The sequence below is a fragment of the Monodelphis domestica genome, chromosome 5, assembly GCF_027887165.1.
Source record: "Monodelphis domestica isolate mMonDom1 chromosome 5, mMonDom1.pri, whole genome shotgun sequence".
Classification (NCBI taxonomy): Eukaryota; Metazoa; Chordata; class Mammalia; order Didelphimorphia; family Didelphidae; genus Monodelphis; species Monodelphis domestica.
Window position 1 is genome coordinate 278277398 of NC_077231.1, and position 14533 is coordinate 278291930.

General features: G+C 38.4%; 1 protein-coding gene across 1 annotated transcript in view; it reads left to right on the top strand.

The window, feature by feature from the left end:
• Positions 1 to 14533, top strand: part of SUSD5 (sushi domain containing 5) — a 100735-nt gene that overhangs the window by 62683 nt on the left and 23519 nt on the right. Inside the window, 1 exon segment of the mRNA XM_001378508.3 lies at positions 13467 to 13655. Within this exon segment, the coding sequence (XP_001378545.2) occupies positions 13467 to 13655 (189 nt within the window).

Here is a 14533-nt window from a genome sequence, read left to right on the forward strand (position 1 = left end):
GGGGGCAACTGGGTGGCTCAGTGGATTGAGAGCCAGGCCTAGAGAAGAGAGGTCCTAGGTTCAAATCTGACCTCAGACACTTCCTAGCTGTGAGACTCTGGGCAAGTCACTTGACCCCCATTGCTGTTCTTCTTCCTTGGAACCAATACATAGTACTGATTCTAAGGTAAGAGTTTAAAAAAAACAAACATTTTTCCTAGTCCTCCTTTATTACATATATATTTTTTTTAATAATTGGATTTTTAAAATTTTTTTTGTTTCTGAATAATTCTTACAGAAAAGTAAACAGAAGGAAAAATATAGAACTGAACAAATTGCTGTAGAAACTCAATCTAAAAGACTTCTAAATGGGAGTGCTAAGGAATGCACATTTTTTTTCTCAGCACCACATGGAACTTTGTCAAAAACTGACCATGTTTTAGGGCATGGAGATATTGCAAACAAGTTTAAAGAGGCATAAATAGTAATTACATCCTTTACAAAACATAACAGAATAAAAATAGTAATCAGTTCAGCAAACTCACATAAAAGACAGACCCAATGGAGACTTAAACAATGAATGCTAAGTAATGAGGAGACCAAAGAATAAATTATAGGGGGCAGTTGGGTGGCTCAGTGGTTTGAGATCCAGGCCTAGAGATGGGAAGTCCTGGGTTCAAATATGACATCAGACACTTCCCAGCTGTGTGACCCTGAGTAAGTCCTTTAACCCCCATTGCCTAGCCCTTACTGCTCTTCTGCCTTGGAACTAATACATGGTTGTGATTCTAAGATGGAAGGTAAGAGTTTAAAAAAAATAAATTATAGAAACAATTGCTATACAACCACATGCAAAACCTATATCATATTACCTGCTGTCTCAAGGAAAGGGAGAGGAGTAGGAAGGAGAGAACATAGAATGCAAAATGTCAGAAAACAATTATTAAAAAATTTACCTTGATCAAAGACATATGTAAAACCCATTGGAGTTGCTCATTGGCTATGACAGGGGGAGGAGGGGAGAGAAAGAACATGAATCATGTAAGCATGGAAAAATATTCTAAATTAATTCATTAAATAAAATTTTTCAAATAAAAAATTTTTATCAACATGTAAACAGGAAAAAAATAAACTTATTAAAAAAATTAGAATGATGAAACAACATGCCAAATTTATTGGTCCTCATGACCAAAATCATATCCCCTCAATCACACATGAACAAAATAGAAAAAAATAAAATTAATGAATTTTAAAATTATGTAATTTAATTCAATATTAAATTAAATAGCACAATAAAATTTTAAAATCACAAAGCTAACAAGCAAAATGAAAGCAAGAAGATATTAAAAATTAAAGGAGTAATAGGTAAATCAGAAAAGCTATTGAAATGATAAATAAAATTAAAATCTGGCTCTTTGAAAAAAACACAATAAAATTAATAGATTTTTAGCCATATTGGTTAAAAACAAGAGAGCAGAAGAAAAGTCAAATTACCAAAATAGCAAACAGACAAAGCAAAATCACAATAAAATCAGAAGAAATGAAAAAGAATAATTAGAACCTATTGTGTACACATAAATGCTGATGGAACTGAGAACACAAAAGAAATAGAGGGCTACCTTCAAAAATATGAAATACTCTAACAAAAGACCAAGCCAACCAGTCTCAGAGAAGGAAATGGAACTAGCTGAAGAAATTACCCAAGAGAAAAGAACAGAGGGCAATATGTTACAGTGCCTTGGTAGTCAGCGTTCCCAGTCCAATGATGCCTTTCTTTTCTTGCTACCTGTATGACTTTGGGCAAGTTATTTAATGTTTTTAGGTCTTTGCTTCCTCATCTGGAAAATGACAAAGTTGTGCCTGATGATCATTGAGGTTCCTTCCAGCTCCATACAAATAACCTTGTGATACCAAACCCATTCTAGTCTTGGTCACTGGAGATTGCAGAACTAAATATTATCCATCCTGGAGGAGCCTAGGGATTTGGGGAGTCAAATGGTCTTGTAATCCCTAAACATTCTGCCACTGGACTTTCTAGAAGGAATGTTTATCGGTTATCTCTGGTTTCTCAAAACTGGTAAGAATGGGCGGGTGTGATTTTTTTTTTTTATCACCTGCCCAGTTAAAAGCAATTAGGTAGCCCAGTGGATTGAGAGCCAGATCTAGAGATGGGAGGTCCTAGGTTCAAATCTGGCCTCAGACACTTCCCAGCTGTGGGACCCTGGGCAAGTCACTTGACTCCAGTTACTGCTCTTCTGCGTTGGAACCAATACATGATATTGGTTTAGAGACAGATGGCAAGGGTTGGAAAAGAATGAACCTGACCAGATAAAAAGTTTCTTTGAAACTGAGATTTTACCTCAAAATGGCCATGTGCTACTGTGATATAAGTAAGTAGCATGTATCTACGTGGACTTATGAGAAGGCTGAGAGGGTTTAGAAGCTAGAACAATGGAGGCTTCTATCATGTAGGGGGAATGAGACACAATGGATGCTCACTTCTGGGTACTGCATTTGAGAAAGGACATTGATGAGTAAGAGGATGTCTAGAAAAGGGCAGCCAAGATGGTGGATGCCTTCTGGGGACTGGGTGGAAGAAATGGGAATATTTAGTCTGGAGAAGAGAAGACTTGGCACGGAGAAGGGCTAGGATCATAACTGCTGCTAGTATCTGAAGGGCTGTCATGTGGAAGGGAGATTAGACTTGTTTAACTTGGCCCCAGAGGGAAGAACTAGGCACAGTGGGGAGGAAGTTTACAAAGGAAAAGCTTCACAATTAGCCCTTTCCAGAAGTGGACTTGGGCTGTCTCCAGAGGTCTTAGAAGGCTGGAGTCCTTCACGCCAAGCCTGGACAGCCACAAGCCAGGGAGGTTCTTTTATGAGCTCACCTCGCAGATCTTCAAATTAGGATAATTACTGCAGGAGTGATTCTTTTTTCAAGCATCCTTCAGACTTTGTGGCTTGATGAAATCCCTTCCAACGCTGACATTTTCTGTCATGTGCTGTAGTGCACTTTTGTTCCCCCTTGGCATCCAAAAATAGTGAGAGGAAGCCTTCTAGCAGGTCATGTGGATTTTCTATTGAACACTTATGTAAAGACCTAGGTAAGAATAGACGGCCAGGTGGGTGATCGAGTGTTGATCCTGGAGTCAGAAACACTCATCTTCCTGAATCCAAATCTGTCCTCAGACACCTACTAGCTGTGCAACCCTGAGTGAGTCACTTAACCCTGTCTGCCTCAGTTTCTTCATCTGTAAAATGAGCTGGAGAAGGAAATGAAAACTCCAGTGTCTTTGCCAAGAAAACTCCAAATGGGATCATGAAGAGTCAGACATGACTGAAATGACTGAACAACACAAGAATAGAGGTGCCCCTATTAGATACTTTATGGAAGGAACATCTACAGTCAAGGCAAAAAAAATTATCATAGACTGTGAAGTTTCCATAAAATATTACAGTTGCATTGATTTTCACTTCATTAAGGGCATATTATCCTAGTTGTGTGACCCTGGGCAAGTCTCTTAACCCCCATTGTTAGTCTTTACCACTCTTCTGCCTTGGAACCAATATCTAGTATTGATTCTAAGATAGAAAGTAAGGGTTAAAAAAAAAAAGGAAGGTACTGTCATAGGAGATACTGAGGGAAGATCCATTTCTCAAAATTTTAGGAGTTAATTCCTTTGAAAGGGAACAGTTGAGAGAGTGCCAGTCTCAGAGTCAGGAAACCCTGGATTCAAGTCCTACCTCTGACATAGATTGGCTGTGGCACCTCAAACAAGTCACTTAATCCCCCAGTGCCCCAATCAACTTTCTCTAAATAAGGAATTCTTAATCAAGGATCTGGGAATTGGATTTTTTGTTTGTTTGTTTAGTTGGCTTTTTAAAATAATATTAAAATATTTACTAGATTATGTATCTACCATATTGTTAACTCTATTTCAATATAATTAATTGCCTTTGTAATCCTCTGTATTTTATATTAAGTACTAAAAACATTATTCTAAGGAGTCCTTGTTTCCCCAGATTGCTAAAGGGGGCCAGGATAAATAGGATAGGATAGGCCAGGATAAAAAGTTTAAGAACTCTAGTTCCATATAGATAAATAAAGCATTTATTAAGCACTTAAAGTATGCCAGGCTTTAGGGATACAACATAAGAAACATAATCCCTGTCCTCAAAGAAATCACACTCTAATGGGGGAAGACAATACAGAGATAGAACCTTAAATATGGAAGGGACTTTAAACATCACTGACCTTTGAGAAGAACCAGAAAACAGTGAGGTGGGTATGCCCAAGGCAGCCTGGTGTGGAAGGGGCTGGGAAATAGCATGGATGCCTTGTTCTGGACAAGATGAGTTCACAGTTCATCTTTGAGAGCTAGACTTTCTAGGAGCAGAACCCCAGGTTGTGATGCAAGGGAAATGAGGCTGATGCTATTGTCCAGGCACCTAAAGGAGGACTCCTTCCATTAACGAAATCATAGTTCCAAACCAAAATGAAAAAGAAAAGAAAAATGTACACCATTCTTTTGCATGGGAAAAAGCAAACAAAAACGTAGGAAACCCTTGAGTCAGAACATGAGAAGAACAGTGGATAGACTAACCCATCATGAAGTCAGAAAGACTCATCTTCCGGAGTTCAAATCTGGCTTCAAACACTTACTAGCTGTGTGACTTGGGCAAGTCATTTAATTCTGTTTGCCTTGATTTTCTCATCTATAAAATGAGCTGGAGAAGGAAATGGCAAACTACTCCAGTATCTTTGCCAAGAAAATCTCAAATGAAGTCATAAAGAGTTGAATGTAACTGAAACAACTGAACAACAACTGCCCAAGTAGCTCTCATAGCGTGGTTGTCCAGCTTTGTGCTAGGTGATGAATGGAGTTCCATTGCTATTTTTGATTGGGGGCATCCCAATTTCCTAGCTACACAACTGACCGTGGTGGCAGAGGTGGAAAGCTGTAGTGTCTAGGCTGAATTGTGAGTACCTGACTAGGTACATCCCTTCTTCAAGGAGTGAAGCTAGAAAAAGAAGGAAAGAGGCAACCAGGAAATAGTGGGTGAAGTTGAGTTTGTACTGTAGTGTGGGGAAGAGAGGACGTGAGGAGATGAAGACAGAGAGGAGACATATTGCAGTAGCAGACAGCTAATGTGATGGATTATGGAAAGCAGTCTGGAGGAGAGGGGAAGTGTGTTAAAACATGGAAGTCACTGGTTTGGTACGATTATGAATCAAGCCATGGATCTCCGCCACAGACGTCAATGTTTAACGGGGAGAAAGCAGCGGGATCCAAGGCAGGAACATGACTTCTGCAGCCATTGGGTATCTTTGCTTAGAATTAATGGCAGGAAAATCCTGAGCAAACCTCTGTCCTCATGGCAGGCTGATTTGTTCCTGTGAGTCACTAGGCTTTTTGAGATGGTGTTTTCACCAACAAACTGACTTTGTAGCTAGCATAATTAAAATACTATTTTGAATTGATTTGCAGATCAACACCAGAGAATGCCAAATATGGAATTTTTTCCTTTTAATTTATGCCTCCTATATGAGGTAGTATATTAATTTCTGTATTTTGGTATATTGATTTCAAATTCATATTTTTTAATGATTCCCCTCACCTCCTAGTCGCTTCCCCTCTCCTTCCAGAAAATGATCCTTTGTTTATTTCATACATATTTTATATCTTTCTCTACATATAAACATTATTTCCCAAATAGAATGGCAAAGACTATTTTGTTTGTCTTTGTGTCTCCTTTACCTGGTATCGTACTTGACACATAAATGCTAAATAAATGTTTGTTGGTTAAATTCAATTTGTATTGGGGAAAGGGATGCAGATAGAGATCACTGGATCTGGAAGGGATAATAGACTTCATTGAGTTCAATTCCTTAATTTTACAGTTGACTAAGCTAAAGTCCAGAAAGGACCTTTACTGAACATGCAGCTAATGAATGACTAATTAATTAACTCATCATCAGAACTAGAATCCATGTTTTCTGACTTCCTCTCTCATGCTTTAATCATCATATCCTATTATATATCCTATAATAAGTATGAATTTTTTAAAGATGGAAATCAAGACTTAGAGGAAGAGAGTGATTAGCCCCAAAGTTAGAACAAGTTAATGACAGAATCAGAACTAAGATTCTTGGCTTTTTAACATCTACAGCAATGTTTTGCTCATTAAAACAGGACTGCCAAGACTATGTGTGTTGACAATATATTATGAGCCAAACATTGTATGAATGGGGTTAAATTTATGTGCGTCCTTTTAACTTCTCCCTCCTCTGTAGTCATAGGAGGACTTAAACTTGGAAGGATTCTTAGAGCTTTTCTAATCCAATTCCCTCATTGTACAGATGAGGAAACTGAGGTCTGACTTCTGCTTTTAACCTCTAGTCACATATGTTAACAGGGAATGTTATTCTTTGTGAGATGAATGCTATCTGAGCCTGATGAAGCATGTAGTTAGTTACCCTTCTTTTCTTCCCCTTACTGAAAGGGAAGTTCATAAAGATGATGGAATAATCATTTGAGGATGCGTGCTCTAACTCTGCCCAGTGCAGAGGTATTACCGAAGCCAATGAGGGGGAACTTTATTACTTTATCTGAGATGAACAGACAAGTCCAGAAATATGTTTTGATGCTCCAAGGGAAAACTTGATGCCCTCTTCATGCCCTTTCCTAGTAGCCATTGTCCAGAGCTGATGCTGAGATAAGCTTCTTTCACAAATCACAAGCCAAGCCCAAGTGTCTGTGTCTAGAGAGAACGTCTCAGTCTTTGATAGAACTGAGCCTCTTCTCCTTTACATGGAAGTCTTTTATTAGATGGGTTTCCAATGCCTCTTAAGCCAGACTTATTGGGATGTTGTTGATGATGATGATGATAATGATAGCCCTTTATAAATCTAATTTCATTTGATCCTCAAAACAACCCTATGAAGAATACTAAAAAAATATGAGTCAGCGGTATGATATGGCAGCCAAATAAGGTTAAACCCAATTCTCCACAATTAGAGAGAGATGAAAAAAATTACAAAAAGAGGGATCATGTCCAAGATGAAGGAGATAGTAGTTTTGCCCTCTTCTGCCCTGATCAAGCCCCATCTAGAATACTCTGTTCAGATCTAGGTACCACCTTTTAAAAGGATACAGGCAAGCTGGAGTCCATTTGGAAGATAATGGCAAGAGTACAAGTGGGGCTAAGTAGACTGGAGAATATGCCATAAACAAAGTCCAGTTAAATGAACTAGAAATACATAGTCTGGAGGAGAGAAGACTGAGGGGAGGTTGTGATAGCAGTCTTCTAAGGGTTTAAAGAGCTATAATGCTCAAGATAGATCTAGTCTGCCTGGCCCCAGAGGGCAGGTTGAGGGGGAAAGGAAGGCTTGGTTTGTTGCAAGAGAGGCTTCTTTTGGGATGGGGAAGGTGGGGATTATTGGGAAGATTCAATTATGGGGCAAAAGCCTCAAAAAATTTTTAAGAGAAAAAAGCAATAGTGGAAGTTAAAGAGAGGTAGATTTTGGCTCTATATAAGGAAAATCTTCTTAATAATTGGAGTGGTCCAAAAGTGGATTGAGCTAGCTGCTTTTGAGGTCATAAATTTCCACTCCAGGAAGGCCTTTAAGCAGAGCCTAGATGACCATCATTTGTCAAGGTATTGTGGAGGAGATTTTTAGGTGAATATTGGTGGGACCAGATGGCCTCAGAAGGAGTTTAAAAGAGCTCCCCGAAAGAGTCTGTGATTCTGATTCCCAGGTGGAAACAAGGTTTTCTGTTCCATGCTAGCGGGCATTTGTCTTGGATGTGGCTGTCTGAATTATGCTGCATCCACTGTGGAGGTTTCCTGAGGTCTGCCTTTTGGTCTACTCTGTGATTTACTTATCTTGGCTTCCCATTTTTCATTGAAAAAAAATCTTTCTGTCCAGGTTACCTTCCAGATCTTACCCTGGGTAGGATAACTGGGTCATATCCTTCATTAGGGAAAGTGACTGCTCTGGTCCAAAGGGGATTTTCTGTTGTTTTCTGCTTCTCTCATCATCTATGACCATCCCACTGTCTAAGTCTGATGTACTCTCTTAGCCTAAATGCTCCTGCATTATCTCCTATGCCTATCATTTAGAACTAGGGAGCCCAAACATAGGGAGGTAAATAGATAGGGAGTGATATAGTATTATTTTCTGTAAAACTATCAGAACCTGATTCCTAATATTTGGAGGCTATACGCTTCTTTTTTTGTTGTTTATTTGCTAAAATAGTCAAATCAAAGTTATCTATAATCACAGAAATGGGGAGGCTATGGGCTGTTAAAATCATAGAGGAAACATGAAGGGGTAGAAAGAGAATTGAGAAGAAGAGATTCACTTTTGGGTCCTGCCTCTGTCATTGCGGCACGTCACTGCAACCCTGTCTCCCTCATCTGTGTGTCCTATGGCACATCACTTCTCTCTAAGGTTGAGTTTCTTTCTTTCCAGAATGAGAAAGTTGAACTAAATGATCCCTAAAGTACAGATCCCTTCCAGTACTAATACCCCGTGCTTCTTTGGTCAGAAATTTCATGATAGTCAGGGGCTCCAAACTTTTCCCATGTCAAATTTTTAAAAAATATTTGATATCTTTTGTTTTTAATAATACCATAATTGACACCCGTATCTTTCTACTTCCCTTCTTCCAGAAAACTATCCCATGTAATAAAAAAAAAATTTAAAGGAAAAAAGGAAGAAGAAAAAAATTCAGTAATATAATGAAAAAAGTCTGAAAATACAATGTTCCATTCACAAGGATCTCCAACCACCTCTGCAAAGGATTTAGGGTGGACCATCATCCATCTCTTCTTTGGGGCCATGCTTATTGTTTGTATTTCTTCAGGATTCATTTCCGATTGCTTTGTGGTTGTTATTTTTTATCATCATGGTAGTTATTTATTTACTTGGTTTTGCTTTTTTCACTCTGCATCAATTCACACAAATTTTTCTGTGATTCTCTGTATTCATCATATTTGTCTCCTTAAAGGACAGTAACATTATATTACATTCACATTCAACCCTTTGATTAGCCATTTCCTCGTCGAGAAGCATATATTGTTTCCCTTCTTTGCTACCACAAAAAAAGTACAACTACAACTATTTCATTGTTTATGGGTAATTGTTTTCTTATCAATGACTTCCTCAAGATATATTATAGCCTATAGTGTCCCTGGATCAAAGGATATGGACATCTTAGTCACTTTTTTTTTCTTAATACCAAATGACTTTCAAAAACAGTTTGATTCACAGATCCACCAACAATGCATCATATCTTCCTAAAACTCTTCCAACATTAACTTTGACAATCTTTGCCAGTTCATTGGGTTTGAAGTAAAACCTTACCATCATACTGATTTGCATCTTTCTAATTTTTAGTGAGGGGCAGCTAGGTGGCACAGTGGATAGAGCAGTGGGCTTGGATTCAGGAAGACTTAACTTCAAATCTAGCCTCCAAATTTACTAGCTATACAACCTTGGTCAAGTAACTTAACCTTGTTTGCCTCAGGTTCCTCATATGTAAAGCAAGCTGGAGACAGAAATGGCAAACCACTCCAGTATCTTTATAAAAAACAATACCAAAATGTGGTCACAAAGAGTTGGACATAATAAAATGACTGAAAAATAACAATAACAATTTGTAATTTGGAGCATTCTTTCATATAGCTAGCAATTCTTTTTAGAACTGTTTATTCATATCATTTGAGTGCTTATCCACTGGAAAATGGGATTTGCCCTTAATATCATAGATCTTTTGTTCCTCCAAATAAATTTTATTTTTTTACCAAAATATCACTTTAATAATTTAATTGGTATAGTACAAAAATACAAATTAACTTTTGTAGGATTGTCACATAAGCACAGAATACCTTCATCTATTATGGTGTTCTTTATTTCTGTAAGGAGTACTTTATAACTGAGTCTATGCAATTATTTTGTGTGCTTGCTTATATCAAATATTTTGTAATTATTTTGAGTGATATTTCCCTTTCTAATATTGCTTCTTGGATTTTGTTGTTATATAGAAATATTGTGGTTTTTTGTGTGTTTATATTGTAGCAAAATTTATTGTCTCAATTAGTATTTTGCTGATTCCCTGGGACTTTCTAAGTAAATCTTCAGTCTTATCAAGTTTTTAATGAAAAACTGTGGCATGCTTTAGCAAGAGAAGATTCTCTTACACATGCCAAAAACAAACAGATTGAAATTCTGGTTTTTCTTCTTTCTTCCCTTCCCACTTTGTTAGATATTCAAAAAGTTAGCTGACTCTTTAGCTAAAGAGCTGGCCTTAGTCACACAGAAAGTAGGGAATTACAGATGAAATTTAACTTAGGGGATTCGAAGACTTGCCCCTTTTACAAACAATTATCTCCTTCATCTGGTTTGGTTGGGACTTGAACCTCACTTACTCTACCATAGAATCTGATTTCTTGAGGCTAATTAAGACTTTGATCTCTATTACTATTTTACTCCTCACTGAGAAAACTAACACTTTAAGCTGTCTCTGTTCACACTTGACTACAAATGACATTTTGATTTTTTTTTGAGTTTGTTGTTGTTCAATCTTGGTCTTCAAAGAGACCAAAGGCATCACGGGGTGATGTCTTCACTTATGTGTTAATTAGATATGGGAGGCAGAGTTACACAAGTCAGCAGCCTCACTCTCTCTTCTAGAGTCATGCAAGTCCAGTGGCAAGACAAAAGTCAGGATGACCAGTGATGATCTAGGAGGCAGAGGATGACTGGTCATGTAGTAAGAGCAAGGGATAACCAAAGGACAACCCTTGTGCTGGTTTCTTCACGAAGTCAAAAGAATGTGAGGAAAGCTTTTGGCATATTATACGAATCCCCTGTAGAGAACTTATAAGAAGATGGTACAGAATAAATGGGCATGAATGGGTGGCCATCTACATCACTGAAAGGAAAAACCCACAATAGCGGACACAGATCCTTAAGAGTAATACTCTAATTTACATGTATATGTATGTATGTATACACATACTCTAGTGAGATATATATATATATAAAACTCTAATAATATAACTATATAGAGATAATACATATACTCTATTAATTATTAGAGTAATAATGAGGCATCTAGGTGGCACTGTACCATAAGAGTACCAGGCTTGGAATTAGGAAGATATCTTCAAGAGTTCAAATTCAATCTCAAACACCTACTAGCCTCAAATACCTGGGGCAAGTCACTTAACCCTGTTGGCCTCAGTTTCCTTATCTTTTCAAACGAGAAGTAAATGGCAAACCATTCCACCATCTCTACAAAAAAACCCCAAATACAGTCATGAAGAATGAGATACGACTGAACAACAATTGTATATGGCTATAGAGTTGACTTTGCACTTAGGAAAAATTGTGTTCAAGTCTGCTTTTTACATATATGAGCTGTGTGACCTTAAAGAAATCACTTAATCTCTCAATGGTCGCCAGACAAATCTCTCCGACTATAACTTTCAGGGCACATGTCTATTCTCGTAAATGATTTTCCTCTTTGGGAGTTCCCTACTCATAATGGAAACTTCCAATTAGGCAGCATAGTTAGTGGCCAGAGTGCTGGTGTCAGGACACTTGAGCTCAAGTATGGCCTTAGTCACTTGCTAGCTCTTTGACCCTGGAAAAATAATTTCACCACTCAGGACCTCTATTTTCTCATTTGTAAAATGAGAGAATCGAATTTGATCTCCAAGTTCCCTTCCAACCCTAATTCTAGGATGCTGATCTTTTGAGCCCATAATTATAGGTCTATCATTCCCCCCACCCTACTAATAAAAAAATCTGTTTATACGATTCTTTGGCATTAGAAAAGCCCTTCATATCCATCTTCTCACTCGAATCATACAACAACTCTGGAAGGCAGTTGCTACTAGGGTAATTTACTAGAAGCATTGAGAGTTGATGGTAAAGTCTGAAAAGAATTTGGCTTCTCTGAGGAAGAGAGAGGTCTCAGGCATAGCTAGAAATGTTTCATTCTTTCCTCATTTGAGTCCAGAAGCAAAGGGATAGGAAACCCGGGGCACTAAATTCAAACAGCTCTCAACTGTGATGGTTGCTTCCTAAACTCAACATATGTTAAAATAGGAAGGTTTTATCCAAGAGAAGCAGAAAATGTTCGGGCCAAGTGGCAAGAACTTCCCTATGTTGCATGTGTGTGGGAAAACCAGAAGTCTATAGTAAATGGCCCATGAATGTCAGGTGGGTTTGGGTGGTTTTCCTGAACTAGATTCTCTGCCTATGCCATTATGGAAATATCCTCTGATGGAGAAAATCCCCAGAGTCCTGTGGGATAGGATATTTTCCTTTCTATCAGCTATCCAGTCTGGTCACTGTTCTTAGGTTTTCCTTTGGAAAGAATGGTATGTTTGGTAAATCATCTCTCTCAGTTCATAAAAATACTTGTCACACCCTAATGAGAATAGATTGCCTTCCTCTGTTTGTGTGGTAGCAAAATGGGAGAGGTTAAATGATTGTATCATGGTCTCCTGTACCACAGGTTGGGTACAGGAGACCACCACCATTTTTCCATGAGGTCCTTTATCCCCCGGGGCTCTTAATCTTTGTGTGTCATAGACTATTGGCAGGGTGGTGAAACTCAGGGACATCTTCTCAGAATAATGTTTTTAAATTTAAAAATTTAAATGCATAAAATTATAAAGAAAACTAATTGTGTTGAAATAGTTATCAAAATATATTTTAAAAGTTTATGGACTCAAAATTAAGAATCTCTGCAGTATTGTGTTTGTTGAAAAGTCCCATGTTCCCCATCATCACTGAATAAATTCAAATGAGATCCTAATAGGAATAGATAATAGAGAGAAAAGCCTACATTCTGAAAGAAGATTAAATGACTGAGGGCATGAAGAGAGATGCTGGACCTTAAAGGAACCAACTAAGGATTAATTCAGCTCAACCAGAAGTCATCATCAGATAATCGTAGCCTCCATGAAAGGAAACAAAGACTTTAATTTGGTCTTCCCTGGTCAACTGGTCTTCTGGTGTAAAAAGCAAAGCCAGACTATACTTAGCAGTGAAGCTTTTCTTTTGTGAAGTCCACTTTATTTTTTGCTCCGATCAAGATGGAAGTATAAGTGAAACAATGAAGACTAACACTACAGATGCCCATGTTGAAGCCATGTTGAATCAAGAATGGCAGACTCCTGGGCTTATCAATCAAAAATCTTTAGCCAATACTCGGTGATGAATAGGAAATAGTACTGGACAAAGCAAGTCAAGGATCAAGGAAATTGGATTCTTTATAGTGGTTATTTCCTGTGTTTGTGATGTTATCAGTAAGAAAGATTGCTTTGACAACTATTTTAGGAACAACTGGGGGCAAAGGCAATAATGGACTGGGACTTTGAATGAGGTTTTCTTTCCCAAAGGCTTAAAACCAGGCAGTGTTTTATGGAACGTCTGAATAAAAACTTCCTTTCCCCTCTCTCCTCAGATAAACCATGTGGGGATCCCCCTTCCTTCCCTCACACCATCCTGCATGGCCACACTGGATTTGAGATGGGGGATGAGCTACTGTACGTCTGTGCCCAGGGCTATGTCATGGGTCACAAAGAGACCGCCTTCACCTTGCTCTGTGACAGCTGTGGGGAATGGTATGGACTGGTCCAAGCCTGTGTAAAAGGTAAGCCTGCCATATTGGGATTCCTACCGAATGTTCTGCGCATAAAGGATGGGAGAGCATGATGAGAAAACAGTAAATTGTTTTAAAAAGATCTGGAGGTTTCAGTAATCAGCAAGCTCAACATAAGTCAACTCTATGATACAGCAGTCAGAAAAGCTAACACAGTCCTAGGCTCAAGGAAGACTAGGAATAGTTCCCAGAAAAACAGCAGGTCAGAGTGGCACATTTTAGAAAGGACTTAGATGAGCTAGGGTGCTTCCCCATGATGAAGAAAACAAGAAGGGGACCAGAGACCAAGACACCTGAGGATGGATCCAAGGAATTGGAGATGGTTAATCTAGAAAAAAGAAGGGATACATGATCACTGTCTTTGAGGGAGGAGGATGGGAAATGGGAAAGAGGGATTATAATTATTCCACTTGATCTCAGAGCTGGAAACCAAAAGCCAGAGAGAAAAGAATATTTTGACACCATATGAGAAAAAACTTCCAAAAACATAATGGGCTGCTTTATTAAATAGTGTGTTCCCCATCACTGGAGGTCTTTAATAGGCACTGGATAGCTGCTTTTGGCAATACAGGAAACTGGAGAGAGCCTGAAAAGGCTAAAGAAAGTGGACCTCTCTACTCTCCTGCTTTCTGACCTCTGCTCCACACTCTATTACTGGCATGGGGCATTGATCACCACCAGTGGTCCATACCAGTAGGCTTTGAGGTTCAAGTTAGACATATTCTCCCCCTACACACATACACACACACACACACACACACACACACACACACACACACACACATCTCACTTGCTCCTGTTCAAATAAATGTGTGTGCCTATATGTGTATGTGTGTGGGTGTATGCACATTCACAAAAATATATAAAAC